The following is a 19,108-nucleotide window of genomic DNA, read 5'->3' on the forward strand; positions in this document are numbered from 1 at the left end:
TCACTTAAGTCAAATAGAAGAATACATCTCACTGTGGTCCTATCAATACGTTATGACGTACCAGTATAGACAAGTAGTCAAGACAAACTACTTCCATCTATACCGCAGCCTAAACCAATGACTCGTCCTGAAGTCATCTCGGCTGTGATCATTTTTATATCTCTTAAGGTTATTCCAATTATATGATCTTCTGTGATCTACAACACACCATATAATCTACTTATAAAGAGATAAAGGGATATACATGTGCAATCATGAACACAATCTGATAGGAGATTAGATAGTGGTAAAAGGAAACATTGTATACAAGCATAAAACGTTCTTGCTTTACAGTATACAAATCCAACAATCTGCCACTTATACTAAAGCAAACTTTTAGTATACAATGCGTCTATTTACCAATCACCTAACACTTCTACCACTTATACTTAAAGTTTCCTAAGTGGGTGGCATCAATCGCATTCCCATCTTTCAATGACCATTTGCGATAAGCCTTTTGTGAAAAGATTAGTAGGTTTCTCCAATATGTGAGAATTTATTCTATGAGCACAAAACCTCGATTTACGAATAATCGTATAACTTGGTACTTACTCTCCATGTGTTTGACCCCTTGTGGTTCTTGGATTCCTTAGAGTTTGCAACTGCACTTGAGGAATCACGAAGGTGATGCTCTCACGCAAACTAGGAATCACCCTTAGATCCTGGAGGTAGTGGTCAAACCAAAAGGTTTTACCTCCCAAGGAAAACACATAGCTCGAGGTAATTATTCTTTGTTCCGGTCAGCCTGGAAATCCGAAATCGTATAATCCAAAAAGGAACTAAATTGTCTAACTGGTAAACTATCCTTATTCTTTAGTCATGGACTTGAGAATATAATTTACCACAGTTCAGTGTCCTTAACTAGGACTATACTGATATCTTACAACCATGCTAACTGCATAGCAAATATAAGATCTCGTACATAGCAATCCATACATGAAGCTATCTACTGCGGAAACGTAGAATACTGCCTTCAATTCCTCAACCTTAATAGGCATCTTAAGACATATGTCTTTAGATAAAGGAACGCCATAGCTCAAAGGTTGCGATCCTTTCTTGGCGGTATGCATACTAAAACGAGTATTCTCAGTATCAATGTAAGACATTCGAGATAAGCTCAACATCCTTTTCTAGTGATCCCTTATAACCTTGATCACAAATATGTATACTGTACCTCCTCAGTCTTTCATCTGAGACTGTTCGGATAACCATTACTTTATGTCTAGACAATAGCTCCATATTATCGCCAATTAGGAGGATATTATCTACATAAAATGCAAGATAAACCACATCACCGATGACACGAGAGCGATTGACACGAGATGCTTCTCTCCCCCCCTCACGTAACCTTCAGGTTGTTGCACATGGATGTCCTTACCTTTTCCAAGGTAATATATATGACATCCATTTGCCAGACCTCGATGGTTGTAAGTGAGCTGCTATGGGTAAAATGATCCGAATGTTCTGAGCATGGCACTGGCGAAAATATCATCATAACCTATACCCTTACACTGGGCATAACCTTTCGCCACCAGTCTAGCTTCGAAAGCTACGACCTTGCTCATTCGGGCCTGTCATTATCTTGTATACTCACTTACAACCTAAGGCTTTACTGCCTCCTGGTAGCAAGATTTTCTAGTATACCCCCATATTCTTAATGGATTGCTCCATTGAGGCGTGCCAGAAATCTACATTCTCGTCTCCCACTAATTCCAAGTAGATATCTGGGTTGATTCTCTTATATTCACTATCCCAAGAACATAAATCGATCGGGTTGTCCCACAACCCTCCCACTACAATGGATCTGTGGTGGCACATGTGTGTCAACAGTGCGTGTAGTGTCTTGTGGTACAAAACTCTTGCACACTTGGCTTGGGTGATGGAATCGCCTGTCTAATGTCTTCAATTTCTTGAAGCACACTATCTGACTTGGATTAGTGATTACTCCCATAGTCCACTTCTAAGAATCGTGTGTCATTGCTAATAACCACCTTCTGATTCTTTAGGACTAATTATAAAGATACATAACTCATCATTGAACATATTTTTCCAAGAGTGACCTATTTCTTCTCTCCACCACACCATCTTATATAGGGATTACACGGTGTAGTAAACTGGGTTGGAATCCCAAACACTGACGATGAATCAGAAAAGATCATTCCTAACACATTATTGGCCCTTTATCCCCTTTGCCATGAATGACCTGGTCTCCATCTTTTCCTCTATACAGGATTCGCAGGTTCCAAATAGTACAACCTGGATTGAATCCAATGTACTTATTTAGACACGAGCCTTTGGATCCTGTTAAGATAGATGTGACCTAATCTAGGGTATCAATATATGTGTAAGATCCTCATGAGAGATTAGCCTTAACTTTTCTCTTTCTTTAATTTGTTCGATGATGTAAATGCAATATAAAGGTATTTTGTAGACAAGTTATAGTATGAAGAGAGATGTTCAAAAATACCAGAATAGACAACTTTGTCATTTCTTATGATAGAAACACCACTATCAAAAAGACATAAGATCCATCTATTCAAAATTTTGGAACATGATAAGGAACTCTCAAAAACTAAACTATGTCTTTAGGACTTAAAGACAAGTCTTCAATTGCAACAACTGCGACTCTAGTCACGTTGCCTACAAAGACAATCATCTCATCACTTCTCAGCTTCCTTGTCAGCTTATAAAAAGCCATGCAAGGTGTAACAATCATTGTCAGTTTCTCTCGTTATCCACTACTCACAACTGAGTAGAAAATGAGCTGATATGTCTCAGTTACTATAGCAAGTGAAGTACCTTAACCCTTTGCCTTGAGTATTAAAAAAAAAATTCTCCAATACTCAATCTTATCACACCACTACTCCCACTATTTCCCTTGTCTTTCTTGCCCCTTAGACCCTTCTTCTTCTCGTCATTCGACGAAGAAGATGACTCTACTTTGGCAATAACAAGTGCTTGCACATCTCTTTCCCATAACTTCCTTAGCCGTAACTAGAGCATTCAACAACTCAAAAGGAGTATTATCTTTCTTGCTCATAACAGCGTTGAGGCGAAAAGTTCTTTATTAAAAGACTTGGGAAGAGAGTTCAGGATAATATCGACTTTTGCCTCACCGTCGATACTCCCACTGAGCAAGTCAAGTCCGTCAAAATTTGCATGACATGCTCGTGCACTGAGCTGTGCTCACTCATAAAAATAACAAGATTACTCTCATCAAACTTAAATGAGCAGCTCAGTCCGACTCTCCGAACACTTTCTTGAGATTCAGCATGATGCTAATAGCATTGTCCATGCCCTGATGTTGGAGCTACAAGGTTTGTGACATTATACTCATAATATAGCATATAGCCACACACTACTAGAAAAACGCTCATAGATAACGGATTTTATCCGTTATCTATGAGCAAAAAAACTGTTGTGTATAGTGGTGTTATCTATGATACGTATCATAGACAACCGTTTAAAAACCGTTATGTATGTGAGAATAGATAACGGTACGAGACGCTCATACATAACGGTATGAAACCGTTATCTATAATGATTATACATAACGGTTTATACCGTTATGTATGAGGATTTTTCCGTTATGTTTTGTATTTTTTTTGTTTTTTTTCCTATCATAGTTAACAGTTTTTTTTCTATACATAACGGTATGAAACCGTTATCTATAATGATTATACATAACGGTTTATACCGTTATGTATGAGGATTTTTCCGTTATGTTTTGTATTTTTTTTATTTTTTTTCCTATCATAGTTAACAGTTTTTTTTCTATACATAACGGTATGAAACCGTTATCTATAATGCTTATACATAACGGTTTATTACCGTTATATATGAGAATTTGTCCGTTATTTTGTATTTTTTTTTTGTTTTTTTCCATCATAGTTAACAATTTTTTTAACTTCTTATAACGGTTTTTGCACCTTTTACAACAGTTTTTTTGCACTTTATATAATTGTAGTATATTTTTAAATCTTGCAATTTTTATAAAACGACAAAATGATAAAATCAACAATAACAATATTATATATCATCCAAAATATTCATACATTATCATCCAAATATAATGAAAACTTCACATATATTCTATTTAGCTAGATGTTTAATTAAAAAATATTACAAATGCGCGCAACTTGCTAGACATTTGAAACGACGTTCTCTGCTTCAGCCTTCTCGTTTGTAGTAGTCCTCATAGCTCATCGACTCCCATCTACTTGATCCGCCAAGATGATAAACTCAATCACAATAATGAACTGGAGAATTAAAAAAATCCGACAACATGTGAGTTACATAAGTAATATTCAAGATCTCAATGTTCTATCTATATTGTTAAAATGAGAAGAAGATTACCCTGCACCAACACGAGCGAGTTCACCTGCAAAACATAGCCAACCCGAGCTTCTTAAATAAAAGAAATATGAAAGAGATATTTCAACTCTGCTCTCTCTCACAACGTTACATATATATTGTATAGTTGAATATAGTCCGAGGGAATGAAGAAGGGAATAACTGAAACATCAATTACTTAGCATAATTCTATTCATAACTTTCTCAAGTAAGAAACATGAATCTCAACTTTGAAAAATCATTATCTCAACTTTGAAAAATCATTAAAAATCAACCTCTTCAAAGAAAAATGCAAGCTTTACCTTTTAAGAAAGCTATTAAAGTCTATCTTTATTAGAAAGTTACAAAAATACAATATCTTCTCAAGTGTATAAGAAATTATCTCACAAAGTGCAGAATCTGCCACAGAACCTTGCTGCTTCGCGCAGTACTTTTAAGAAAATTGTTTGACATATCTAACGGTGTCCAATTTAGCTGAAATTTTGCAGAAACCTCCTACTCATGCTGAAGTTATTACAGTAAAACTTTCAAGTTATTTGGACAATAGGAACACTCTCGAAAATCCCTCACAAAACATTGGTTCGTCCAGCCAAACTTGACAACAATACAGTTTCTGTTGAAACTCAACATATAACTCATATTTTGGCCAAATAAAAGCTATAAGATCTCAAATACATCATCTTACTACACATTAGCATGCTTTAGCTTGAAATTTAAATCATATTTAACTCATCAACACCAAGAAAGCAAGTTATAACACAACCAATCACCACAAGTTCTCCACTCAATACTAAAAGTCGTTCTTCCCTTATTCATAAATCAAAATTGGCTCAACACATAGTAACATGCTCAATATCCCCCAATTTCTATCATATAATCACATTCCACGCTCCCAAGAGTTCAATTACATAAGCATCAAACATTTAGCTATCTTACCTCAAGAATGCCCAAATTCACTTATTCAAAACTATTAGGAAATCATGATTTCCTGTCCAGTCCAGCCATCCGGTTTAGCACCTATACCATCCAGTGAAATGAAAATTACACCCCAAGAAAACAAAATACAAAAAGTGTAGGCTTTCCACATAGATGAAGCAAGCAGCTGGACTTTAAACATATTGAGTAGCAAGTAACAGGCACAGCTCCACTTAGTATAAACCTCAATTCTAAACATATTGAGTAGCAAGTAACAGGCTGTCAGATAACAACTTGAGAAATTCAGAATTCGAAACCATATGCAGCGAAATCCTTGCCACTCAATCAAACATACATCCACAAACAGTACAGATACATATTGTCCTTATGTAGCAGATTCTAATAACAAAAAATAAAAAAGGAAGGAAAAGGAAATTAGAGCATACTTCATCTTCATGTCCTTGACGCCTGCGCTTCTTTTGCTTGTGCAGCTGTCTTGATCGTTCTGCTTCTCCAAGCAACTGTAAATCTGCATCTGCATTAGGTAAAAATTTCAACAATGATAGCAAGAGAAAATAAGAATACGGTGATACATACCCATCAGATAATGCTATCTGACAATTTACATGGCCCTTGATTGGAAAAAGAAAAGTATACACCAAGCATAAATAATCATACCTAGGAGGAGATGCTGCATGCTTCTGAGAAGCCTTACGCTCCGCCGATGCAAAAAGACAAGTTCAAGTATTAAGGATTCAAGTCCAGTCAAGTAAACAAAGAATAAACAGAAACATATTTGTAAAGCAGGTAATAGATTCACTGCTACAAGAAACAATTTTCTAAAGGATTTCAAGTGGAAAGTTTGACAAGTTAAATCAGCAGCAAAGGACAAAAGGTGTACTACCACCAATGAAAAATAGCATAACTGATATTTGCAGTCTACCGAGAACTTACCCCAGGCCATTCAAGAACTTGAATGAAGCATCTGTGATCAATTATGCCAAACCATGAAATAATCAAATACTATCAAAAAATATGCTCACCATTGCGCAAGTCTTTTTTAGTTGGCTTGTCTCCTAGCTCCTGCCTTCTTCTTAGTATTTGCTGACGCATTCGTGTATCAAAGCTGGACTCATCTTCATCACTATGATCAGGAGAGTCGGAAGTTCCGGCACCTAATTCTTCTTTAGGCTCTTTCTTTGAGAGAGCTTCCCTCACAATTAACTGTGACTCCCTTGATTTCTGCTCTTCAGCTGAGTTCTGCAAAAGATAAGTTGCACCAGGTTTGCATGGATTAAATAATAATTGAACAATGCATGTGCACTTGAATCTCCATTTCAAAAATATGAAACATCCAACTTACGTATACACATTTGTGTGAACTTAAAGGCATGAAATAAAATTTTCGAACCAGAAGATTGAGAAGCTCTCTGTTGAACCTCAACAGAACCAGAGGTCTGTGCAATTGGCAGTGGAGCAGCAGGAGTGTCAGCAGGATTGGCTTTTCCTTTGGATGCCTTTGATTTATCTCTTGGGCCTTGGCCACTAGCAACACTCAAATTCCGCCACTTATCCAAACGAAAACATTGCTATTTAGTCCCAAAACCAACCAAATAAACTATCATGACAGTAACAGGCTTCGATAATTTTCTCTATCAATATAAATACAAAATCATAATAAAATTGCAATATCCATAGTCAACTAGATAGAGATAGCTAGCAAATACCTTGAGATCAATATTGGAGTGAGCAAAGAGGAGGTGGTTGAACTCGGGGTCTCTCTGGATGTTTTTCCACTTCTTTCAAAATCCTTTCATCTTCCTCATATCCATTAGAAACAGATAAATTCTTCCCTAAATATCACAAGTCATATTAGAACAAGCACGACAAGACATATAGGCAATGAAAAAGCCAACTAAGGAGATATTAGAATGGAAGTCAAAAAAACCAAAACAATTATAGAAGAAACACAGTGCAAGTAGAAAATGTAAGGACAAATAAGAAAATAGCAACAATGATTGCTATATGATGGTGTCAGTACTATTTCCTGACTCTATTTTACAATCATGCTCTGTATCTACATAGTACTAATGTTAAAATAGCAAGCACAACAAGCTTCCAAGATCAAATATATTTGTTGTTCAATAGCTAAACTACAACGAGCATTCTGACCAGAAATCTAGGAAACAATTTGGACAAGCATTAGCTAAACTACACCTGCATGAAAATTCTATCCCTATTCATTTGAATTCAAAAATAGATTATCTATCAGCAGGTAAACGTTCTACAATTCGCTAAACAAATGAAAATCAGACAAAAAGTATTCCAGAAATTCGAAAACAAACAAAAATGTTAAGTATTCAGAAATTTCACCTCTCTATCATCAGTGAATTTGAGAACTATAATTAGAAAACTATGCTCAAAATAGAAAAATCAATAAGTTCATATGTACTTGCATATATCAAAGCTCAGCTCTCGGTAGAAAAGCTCTGGAAACTCCTCTCGGATAGTCCGAATGGCGTAACCCGTATTCACATAATAATCCTGCTTCATAAAAATTAAAGAGTGTGTCGCCGGTGACCCTTAGCCTCCGTCTGACTCGGGATCAAGGAAGTCCAGGCACGGCGGCGAGGAGCTGCTATTGATGCCAGAGGCCGGAGAGGGTGGAGTCTAGATCTGGGGCCCTAGGGTTTCAGACGGAGAAATTAGGGATCTAGGGTTTAGAGGAGAGAGCGGCACCGCCTCTTGAGATACAGGCGGTGGTGGCGGCTGGAACCTTTTCAGATTGAGGCGGTGGTTAAGTGAGATTTTGAAGGAGAGTGGCGGCGGCCTCACTGCCGTTCGCCGGAGATTGAGAAATTGGGCGGTGGTGTGAGTTTGTGAATGCCCGAATTGAGTCAAAAGATTGAGAGATAAGGTGGGCGAGGCCGGCGCTCCTCGCCGGAACTTCGGCGGCCGCGGCGGCGGAGCCCTAGCTGGTCCGCTCAGCTTGAAAGATAAGGGGGAGAGAATGTTCTTTGTGTAAATTTTTAGGAGAGCTCGATCTTGGAGGGATTTGAGAGAAAGTTTCAAATGATATAATATAATATAAGTTTTAAAAAAATTTTAAAAAAAAATTAAAAAAATTTAAAAAAATTATACATAACAGTTTTTAGATACGCTCAAACATAACGGTTCCAAAACCGTTGTAAATGATTCTTATACATAACGGTTCTTTAACGTTATGAATAAACCGTTATAAAAGATGCTCATAGATAACAGTGGCTTAACGGTTTTGTAATACCGTTATGTATGCAACTAATAGATAACGCAAAAACATAACGGTTTTTCAAAAACTGTTATCTATGCATATAGACAACACTACATAGATAACGGATTTTTCTAAAACCGTTATCTATTCCTAAAAGTGCGCTCATACATAACGGTTTTTGAAAAAAAACCGTTATCTATGCACTGTTATGTATGTAAACTTTTGTAGTAGTGACATTATTCGTCTTATGCCACCTTTTATGTAATTCCTTTTTCTCATCAGTTGACTATTGTTCGGACCATAAGAACGTGGAGTAGTAAGCAACACAAAAATTGTGTTAATTTGTGATAAAGATAAAATTAAATCCAAAACTGCATTTCCATTTTATATATGTGGACCGGTTAAAAGACTTTGTGCAAGAATAAATAAACAGTAGGAGACATAGACATATCTGAAAGTAAACAATTAAACATGTAAGAACATGAAGCACATAATTCGTAACAATAATATTGTAACCTTTTGATAAAAACAATATTAATGAAACCTCCAATTGCCCAAGGAATCTCACGAGTAAGCCACGATCGTGTGGACGTTTACACATGAACACCTCAACCAGACTATTTACCTAGTCATTTAATTTCCATCCATGTCAACTTAACCTTTTGACAAAGGAAATTAATAGTTGGACCTTAACTAGACCATATCATATTCAAGAAGGGACTCCGATGGGGAGTTGTACATTGTACTTGAAATGATATCTAAGCAGCGACCACAATTTAACCTCGATAGTTAAATTCTCGAAATTAGCATACTCACGAGGACCATACCGCTTTCAATTTAACCTCTTGGTTATCTTATTTAAAATCCATCCTCTAAAGTACTTATGAAAATCATGCGAGTAAGCCACGATCGTGTGGACGTTTACCGCATAACTCCCACTACTTAAATGGATTTAAATATTTTTAATAGAAACTTCAACTTAACAAACTTGTGAAATCGAACATGAAGTAAGCCACGATCGTGTGGACGTTTAGTCACATCCTCAATCACTTTGTCTTGAGACCGCATGTGGAGGTCTATATAATTTTAAGAATAAAAATTATTAAACAATAACCACAATCTAACCTTGAAATTAAATTCTCGAATTTGGCATACACACTAGGACCATGCCGCATTCAATTTAATTTCTTAGTTATCTTATTTAATTCCATCTTCTAAAGTACTTGTGAAAAATTATACGAGTAAGCCACGATCGTGTGGACGTTTACCGCATAACTCCCACTACTTAAATGAATTTAAATATTTTTAATAGAAATCTCAACTCAACAAACTTGTGAAATCGAACATGAAGTAAGCCACGATCGTGTGGACGTTTACTCACATCCTCAATCACTTTGTCATGACACCGTTTGTGGTAATTTAAATAATTTTTAATCGTCTATAAAATTATCAATAGCTTAGTCTTTTTCTTTCAAAAGATTTGATCATGCTCAACACATAATCCTAAACATGCTCTTCTAGAACGCAACATGTAAAACATGCTCGCAGAATTCTAAAACATGCTTAAGAAAACGATAAACCTAGCATGCTTGTCTAAGCGCGGTTAATAAACACATATTAACAAGAAAAGACAAAAACAACATGCAAAGAGCATAAAGGATTAACACCACGACATGCAAAGAACAGAATAAAAAAGATAAAGTTCTTCGTGACCCATTCGTAGAATCCCAAATCTAATCTATTACATTTAAAATAGAAAAGAAAAGCTCAAAAACGTAAAACTTGGCTCGAACATCTTCATCAGGCCCGTCTTTGAATATAGGGTTTGGGCCCCCTAGGGTTTGAGAATCGGCCACCTAGGGTTTGAAACCCTAGGTGCCGCCGCCATCCCCTCGACAGCAGCTGGATCAGCGCCGCCGCAGCAGCTCCCGGCGTGCGCAGCAACAGCCTCCCGGCGCGCAGCCCCGGTGCGCAGCAGCAGCCTCCCGGCGTGCAGCCCAGCGCGCAGCAGTAGCAGCCTCTCGGCGTGCAGCCCGGCGCGCAGCAGCAGCAGCCTCCCGGCGTGTAGCCCGGCGCGCAGCAGCAGCAGCCCGGCGTGCAGCCCACCATCCCGGTAGTGTGTGCGCGCGCCGTGGCGCACGGGGCTCGTGCAGTGCGCAGCCCTTCGTGCCCTCTGCGCCCGCCTCCTCCCGGCTTTTTCCAACCTCCGTTCATTTGATGTTGATTCGTCGTCGTCTTCATCTCGATTTTCCATTTTTACAGATTACAACGGAAAAACAAATAAAATTTGAAATCCTAATCTAACCACATATTTTCTCGTGGTGAAAAACGATTACAACGTCAAAACAACGTACCCCACGAATCAACAGACCACGAAGAACAACAGCAGATAAAAACAACGCATATTATTAATCGTACATAAATTAATAATAGAGCCAAGAACTTAATCCTGGGCTCTGATACCAATTGAAGGAATATTAAACTGAATTAATACTCGATTTGTCCGAAGATCGTTTCTTAGATTATTATTAATTTATCATACAACGATCAATTCCTAACATGCTCCGATGAATTTAAGTGCTGCACGTTGGAGTTCAGAAATACCTGAAGAATTCAGAAGAATTCGTCAAGCTCGCAACTGAACAGACCAGTCAGCTTCAAGCCTTCGTTTGAAGCCTCAAACGTCCTCAAATCATATTTTACCCAGAAATATGACTTCTTCGTCTTCGAGAGTGCTTTTTGTGGCCGCCTGTTTCGCTTGAATCGCAGGTCTGTGGAGGATGTTATGGTCGTTCTCCCGAAACTGCCAGAACTTGATTTCCTGCGAAAATCTGACTCCAGCTCAGATCTTCTGAACTGTATCCCGCTCAGCTTTCACCGTTGGATGGACAACGATCTATGAAAATCCCAATAGAGAACTCAGCTTCACACGTTCTGGCGCCTCTCTGCTTTCTCAAAACCCTAATTTTTATGTGTGTGTTTCCTGAGAGCAGACAACTGTAATTAAATAAATAAAATACGAGGAGGCGCCAGTTTCTTAGTGATAGGCGTGTTCTCTCTTTGCTAGGGCAAGGAGACTTTGGGCCAGTCCAGGGACCAGATACAAGGAATAAAGATGGGCCTCAAATAAATTAATTCTCCATGGTCAGCCCAGACCATAATTAATTTATAAATATTAGTTCATTCCACTAGAGAACCAATACTGACTTACCCCTTTATTGCCGGTGATGAGTCAGGACTTGTATTTAGACTTATTAAATCTCCGTATTTAAAATATCCGACATCCATTAATTAATTACAGCTCTGACAGCTTAAATTAATTAATTTCTTTGTAATCCTTAAGCAGTACCACTCAAACCTTATTATTGCGCCCGAACTTAATCAACCTGCAGGGTTTGACGCAATAAACCTTATTGAGCTCCTTAAGGGGATGTCATTATCCTATACCGAATACGGGTACTAATACAGATAACCAAATATCATATATTGACCGCTATCACCCAAGATACAGAGTACTCAAGTTACTATATAACTCTCACCCATAGTAAGTCAAAGTGATATACGAGTCAACATATATATTTGAAATCTTATTAGTATTAAGATTATATTAAGTCACCGAGATCTTTGATTCTTCACTTAAGTCAGATAGAAGAATACATCTCACTGTGGTCATATCAATATGTTATTACGTACCAGTATAGACAAGTAGTCAACACAAACTACTTCCATCTATACCGCAGCCTAAACCGATGACTCGTCCTGAAGTCATCTCGGCTGTGATCATTTTTATATCTCTTAAGGTTATTCCAATTATATGATCTTCTGTGATCTACAACACACCATATAATCTACTTATAAAGAGATAAGGGACATACATGTGCAATCATGAACACAATCAGATAGGAGATTAGATAGTGGTAAAAGGAAACATTGTATACAAGCATAAAACGTTCTTGCTTTACAGTATACAAATCCAACAATAAATCCCTGTGTAAAATTATTGGAAAAGAACTTGTTAGAGGCAACGATATAATAGAATTGAACAACCTTAGAAATAGAGGGTGTAGAGATTTTGTTTTGCTTGGCGTCGCTTAGTTTCTTGGCAAAGGCCAAGTCAGGCTCTTCCAACATCTCGGTGGAATCTTCCTCTAAATTTGCCAAACATTCGAACTCTATCACATCCTCATCCAACAAATCGGTTAGTTCATCGCCATCCAACAAAGACACATGAACCTCCTCTTTCTCTATCTCCTTTTATTTCAACTACGCTGCCTTTTTTCCTAGCAGGGGCTCGTCACAGCTGAGCTCAGCAGAGCTGGGCTCGGCAGCGCTGGACCTTTCAGAACTGGATTTTTCAAGACTGGATTCTGCAGAGCTGGTTCCTGCAGAGCTGGCTGGTTCCTGCAGAGCTGGATTATGCAGGGCTGGAAACTGCATAGCTGGATTCTGCAAGACTGCACTTGGCATGGCTGGATTCTGCATATCTGGGCTCTGCAGGACTGGATTTGACATAGTTGGATTCTATAGAGCTGAACTTGGCAGCGCTGGACTGGGTAGAGGTGGACCTTGCAGGGTTGGACTGGGCAGCGCTGGACTGGGTAGTGCTGGACTTGGCAGGGCTGGCTCGTGGTTGGCAGTGTTGGGAGCTTGACTCATCAGAGCTGGGCTCATCATAGCTGGACTCATTAGAGCTGGGCTCGTCAGAGCTAAACTTTGCAGAAGTCCCTCCTCGGTCATGATCTCAGCAATTGGCTTTTCAGCAGTGAACTCATTATCATTGTTGTCATAATCCTCCATGTCTAGATTTTCTCCCTTGCACTTGAGTATCATATCTCTCACCCAACTAACGACTTGAAGGGCGCGAGTCTCAAAGCATTTTACTGTTGCGTCCACAAACTCAATATCCTGTTGTGCCGATTGAATGACTGACAAGATCGCGTGTATGAAGGCTTGAATGGTGCTCTCAGGATCAGAATCACGCAAATGTATTTGGGAGTTATGCCCAACCTTAAAAAGTTTGGGCACTTTCGCCAACGTTCGTATGACTTCATGGTATTGGATCTGCGTAACTCCATACTTGGGAATTGCTTCCTCCAAAAGGCTCATGTACTCACAAATATCATAATAATCTACCATAGAATTCCAATCTTAAGCTCGAAGCATGATGGCGGATGGCTGGTTCTTTGTAGTGCTGGACTTGCAGCGCTGGCGTGCTTGCAGGGCTGGCAGCGCTCTTCTTCTTCCTTGTCACCGGGCTGCTCTGTAAACATAGCACTTAACACACGAATTAAATGAACCGGAGGGAGATAGTAACCAAAAATAAGAAAAAGAAACATAAAGCAAGTAAAAGCGGAAAGAAAAGTGACACAACTAAAAAGCCTAAAACCTTTCCCGGCAACGGCGCCAAAATTTTGACTCAACTAGAAACACCTCTAAGTTGACTTGCAATAGAACAAGGACATCCTAGTGATAATAAGTTGACCCAGTGTCATCTCTCAAGGAAGATCTTAAAGGATAATTAATTATGTCACACGAAAACTGTAAACTAAGGATTATTAAACTAGAACTTATAAGGTAAACTTAACTTGAATTTAAACTTAACTAGAACGTAAACTTAAACTTGTAAATTTAACTAGGCATGAAACTATTAAACCCTAGGCAAGATTTAAACGCATAAAAGTAAAGCAACTAGGAATTTAAATACTTGTAATTTAAAAGCTTATAATCTAATCTAACTAGGCAGGAATGAAATTGCATAATTTAAAGGAAAACATCATAAAAACACATAAACTAAATTGTATAATTTAAAGTGCATAATTTAAATTGCAGAATTTAAAGAAACGCAAGTAAAAGCAAATAAATAAACTTGATTAAAGAAATACCGTAAAACCGTCTCGAGAAGTAATCTGTCACATAATTACAACTCTAAACGAAGAACTAATCTAAAACATGAATCGAAAGAACTATAATAAACTAACTAAGAACATAATTCGAAACTAAGACTAAGAAAGCATGTAAACCTAACTTTGGCTGCCTAGCGGAAACTAAAGATTAGGGCAAGGGGAATGTGTCTTTTACAATGAAAAGTATGGCCCTATTTATAGACTTCAATCTAATCTTGATCACCATCAACTTGCCTAGCAAAACTGGACTCTAAAAGGAATAGAATCGTGTAAACATAGGTAAGTCCAACAAAATCGTGCTTTGCAAGTTATCTTCAACTCTGGCGAGAAATTGGCTACTCTGCACGTTCAGCTCTGGAAAGGAAAGTGCAGAGTTGAAAGTCAGCTCTGTATTAGCGAGCTCTGAAAAAGTGCAGAGCTGCAAAGTCAGCTCTGCATAAGTTGACTCTGTCGATCCTTAGCTCTGCTCTGTCAAATTTACTTTGGCGATCATGGCAGAGCTGGAAGTCAGCTCTGGAGGTCATGGCAGAGCTGGAAGTCAGCTCTGGTGGTCATGGCAAAGCTGGGCTGGACAGTGCTGACGGTCATGGCAGAGCTGGAAGTCAGCTGTGGCGGTCATGACAGAGCTGGAACTCAGCTCTGGCGGTCATAGCAAAGCTGGAAGTCAGCTCTGGAAATTTCGGCTCTGACTCTGCAAGTCAGCTCTACTCTGGCGACAGAGCTATCCTCACAGGTCAGCTCTGGCGACAGAGCTATCCTCGCAGCTCAACTATGGCGACAGAGCTATCCTCAGAGCTCAGCTCTGGCGACAGAGCTATCCTCACAGCTCAACCCTGGCGACAGAGCTATCCTCGAAGCTCAGCCCTGGCGACAGAGCTATCCTAAAAACGCCATTCTTAACCCAAAATCTCCAAAATTGTACTCTTCCATCTATAAAACCTAAATCTCCTGCAAAGCATAAAACAAACCATAAAACGCACCAATTTCCAGAAGATTTAACTTAAAATATGCATATGCAAACCCCTAAAATTAGAACAATTAAGCATAAATCAGTAGGTGCAAATGATTTATGAGTTTTTTTGTTGCAACGCGTTTGTAAGCAAGAGATACGTGATTTGTCCGGTAGATGCTAGAAGGAGTGTTGTCATTGTGATTGCCTACGATCATATCCTTATCTGTGATTTGCGGGACGAATTGCCAGCTTTGAAAAGGCCAGCTCTGAAACATCTGGCCAGCTCTGAAAATGACAGCTCTGAGTCTTTGCTCCTCTAGTTTAACTATGAGCATGGGAAACCACGTGAAAAGACTTTGGATTACATCCAAATGGTTTTTTATTTCATGAATTATGGCTCAACTGTCGAAAAACTTAAGCACACAAAGTGTGAGATACTGATTATAAAGGCGATCACATTAGGGAATTCGTTTCTAGCGGAGAATTGGGTCTGACCGAATCTTTAGTCTTACAGTCGTGTTGCATCTTTAACTCTAAGTATTTGCATTGTCTGGAGACATATGTTTTTTGAAAAATCTAGAATTGGCTTGTTGAATGTTTGGATGGAAATAATCATCGTGAAACGCTCTCTTCCTAGGATTCATACTGATTTTGCTTGAGGACAAGCAAAAGGCTAAGTGTGGGGGGTTGATTTATGCTTAATTGTTCATATTTTGGGGGTTTGCATGTGCGTATCTTAAGTTAAATATTCTGGAAATTGGTGCATTTATGGGTTTATTTTATGCTTTGCAGGAGATTCTGATTTTATAGATGGAAGAGTGTATTTTGGAGATTTTGGGTCAAAATTGCGTACTTATAAGGCGCAAAATGGTGTTCAGAGCTAAAAGTCCGCGCCAGAGCAGAGCCGAGCATAGCAGAGCTGCGCGGGTAGGTCTGCATCAGAGCAGAGCCGACTTACATAGTCAGAGCTGAACTTCACTATCAGAGCTGAATTTTCCAGAGCAGAACAAACTTGACAGAGCAGAGTTAGAGATCGACAGAGCTAAAGTCCAGATCTGAACATTCCAGAGCTGATCTTATCCAGAGCGTACAATTTTCAGAGCTGACTTTATGCGTCAGAGTCAACATGTTCTCCAGAGCAGAGCTGACTTCCAGCTCTGTCATGATCGTCAGAGTTAGCATATTTCCAGAGCTGAATTATAGAGCTGAACTATCCAGAGCTGACTTCCAGCTCTGTCATACCTTTCTAGAGTTCGCTTACGTCGCCAGAGCTACGATTTCTCGCCAGAAATGAGATTACCTGCAGAGCACGATCCAGCTGGACTTACCTTTGAGTTCACGATTCTATTTCCTTAAGAGTTCAATTTTGCAAGGCGAGTTTGATGCTAATTAGGGTTGAAAGCAATCTATAAAAGGGGCTTGAATGTGAATCAAGAAAGGGAATCCTGCTGCCTCTGACATTTATGTAGATAATTCCTTTTGCCCTAATCTTTAGTTTCCGCTAGGTAGCCAAAGTTTAGGTTTTTATTGCTTTCATAGTTCTTAGTTTCGAATTCTGTTCTTAGTTAGTTTATTATAGTTCTTTTAATTCACGTTTTAGTTAGTTCTTCGTTCGAGTTGTAATAACGTGATACGTTTGCTTCTCGCGAAGATTTCGGTATTTCTTAATCAAGTTTATTTATTTGCTTTTACTTGCTTTGTTTAAATTATTCATTTCTTTAAATTATGCAATTTCAATTTTGCAATTTTAATTATGCAATTTCAATTATGCGTTTTCATGCTTTCCTTTAAATTATGCAATTTAGTTTTATGCTCATTAGATTAGAAGCTTTTAATTTACAAGTATTTAAATTCTGAGTAGCGTTTAATTTTTAGTTGCTTTACTTTAAGTTCGTTTAAGTTCTTGCCTAGGTTTTTATAGTTTCTTTATGCTTACGTTTTTAGCTTTGTTCTTTGCATGCCTAGTTAATTCTCTAGTTTAAATTCAAGTTAAGTTTAAATTCACGTTAAGTTTACTTTACAAGTTTTAGCTTTTAAATCCAAGTTTACTGCTTTCTCGTGACATAATTAAAAGCCCTTTAAGATCTTCCTTGAGAGACGACATTGGGTTAACTTACCACTGATAGAGTGTCCTTATTCTATTGCAAGTCAATCTAGAGGTGTTTCAAGTTGAGAGACGACATTGGGTTAACTTATCACTTTGATTTACCCTGGGTGAGAGTTATATAATAACTTGAGTGCTCTGTATCTTGGGTGATAGCGGTCAATATATGATATTTGGTTATCTGTATTAGTACCCGTATCCGGTATAGGATAATGACATCCCTTAAGGAGGTCAATAAGGTTTATTGCGTTAGGTTGATTAAGTTCAGGCGCAATAATAAGGTTTGAGTGGTACTGCTTAAGGATTACAAAGAGATTAATTAATTTAAGCTGTCAGAGCTCTAATTAATTAATGGATGTCGGATATTTTAAATACAGAGATTTAATAAGTCTAAATACAAGCCCTGACTCATCATCGGTAATAAAGGGGTAAGTCAGTATTGATTATCTAGTGGAATGAATTAATACTTATGAATTAATTGTGATCTGGCCTGATCATAAGAACTAATTCATTAGAGGCCCATCTTTATTCCTTGTATCTGATCCCTGGACTGGCCCAAAGTCTCCTGAGCCCAGTAGGAGTAAAATTCGCCCACTACAGTTATTAGTGCCCTAAGACTGTGTTTTATCTATAAATACAACTATCTGCTCTCAGGATAAGACAAACAAATAATCAGAGTTTTAGAGAGCAGTAGAGGGCGCCGTTTGTAAGTGGCCGAATTCTCCTTGGGAATTCTCATAGCTCGTTGTCCATCTAACGTTGGGAGTTGAGCAGGATATAGTTCAGAAGGTCAGAACTGGAGTCTTTCAATTCAGCCATCGACAGCCTCTGCATACAATTCACAAGCAAGTGATTCTAATTCCAATGTGCACTTAAATTCATAGGAGCATGTTAGGAATTAATCGTTGTATGGTGAATTAAGATATCCGAGAAACGATCCTTTTGGGGCTATAATCCTTCAGCTTATATTACCCGTAGAGATATTTGACATATGGGGCATGGATTTCATAGGGCCCTTTCCCTCATCAAAAGAAAATCAGTACATCATGTTGGTGGTGGATTATGTGTCCAAATGGGTGGAAGCAAAAGAATCAACAATCATTGATTCGAAAGTGGTGGCTTCTTTCTTGAAGTCCAATATCTTCACTAGGTTTAGCGTGCCCAAGGCAATCATCAGTGATCAAGGGACGCACTTTTGCAATGCAACCATCGACAAACTATTCAAGAAGTATGAGGTTACTCATAAAGTAACCACTACATACATGTTTACCTCATTTTTGGTTGATAATTGCGGTGTTGGGACGCACTATTGAGCATGCTCTGTGCATATTTGTATTATTTTATACTTGCTCAATGGCTTTGTGTGCGTTCTTATTGTTTTGTAGGGCGTCATGGAGTTTTTGGTGTTTCGCGAAGTTTTTGTTGATGTGTCTTGGATCTCCCGCTTCACAGGTTTTGGACGCATTTTAGAAGATAGCAGCAATCACAGCCGCCTCTACGACCACCGCTGCCTCACGGCGGCCGCCGCCCCGGCGCCGCTCGCCGTCTTCTTTTGGTTGAAATCCGCAAAGAGGGTAGGCGATGACACTGAG

The 19,108-nt window shown here is 38.5% G+C and overlaps 1 protein-coding gene across 2 annotated transcripts; it reads right to left on the reverse strand.

The window, feature by feature from the left end:
* Positions 1–4,048: 4,048 nt before the first annotated feature.
* On the reverse strand, positions 4,049–7,176 carry LOC130988965 (uncharacterized). 2 transcript variants are annotated; one of them, XM_057912954.1, is made up of 5 exons: positions 7,035–7,176; positions 5,986–6,875; positions 5,754–5,842; positions 4,396–4,420; positions 4,049–4,298 (listed from the first exon to the last, which is right to left on the reverse strand). In XM_057912954.1, the coding sequence occupies exons 2-5, from the start codon at positions 6,269–6,271 to the stop codon at positions 4,282–4,284; spliced, it is 417 nt and encodes a 138-aa protein (XP_057768937.1). In that variant the 5' UTR covers positions 6,272–6,875; positions 7,035–7,176; the 3' UTR covers positions 4,049–4,281. The 2 variants fall into 2 exon arrangements, with proteins under 2 accessions (XP_057768937.1, XP_057768939.1); XM_057912956.1 differs by lacking the exons at positions 4,049–4,298; positions 4,396–4,420 and adding an exon at positions 5,007–5,409.
* Between the last annotated feature and the right edge of the window lie 11,932 nt (positions 7,177–19,108).

The sequence above is a fragment of the Salvia miltiorrhiza genome, chromosome 6 (genome assembly GCF_028751815.1).
Source record: "Salvia miltiorrhiza cultivar Shanhuang (shh) chromosome 6, IMPLAD_Smil_shh, whole genome shotgun sequence".
Lineage (NCBI taxonomy): Eukaryota > Viridiplantae > Streptophyta > Magnoliopsida > Lamiales > Lamiaceae > Salvia > Salvia miltiorrhiza.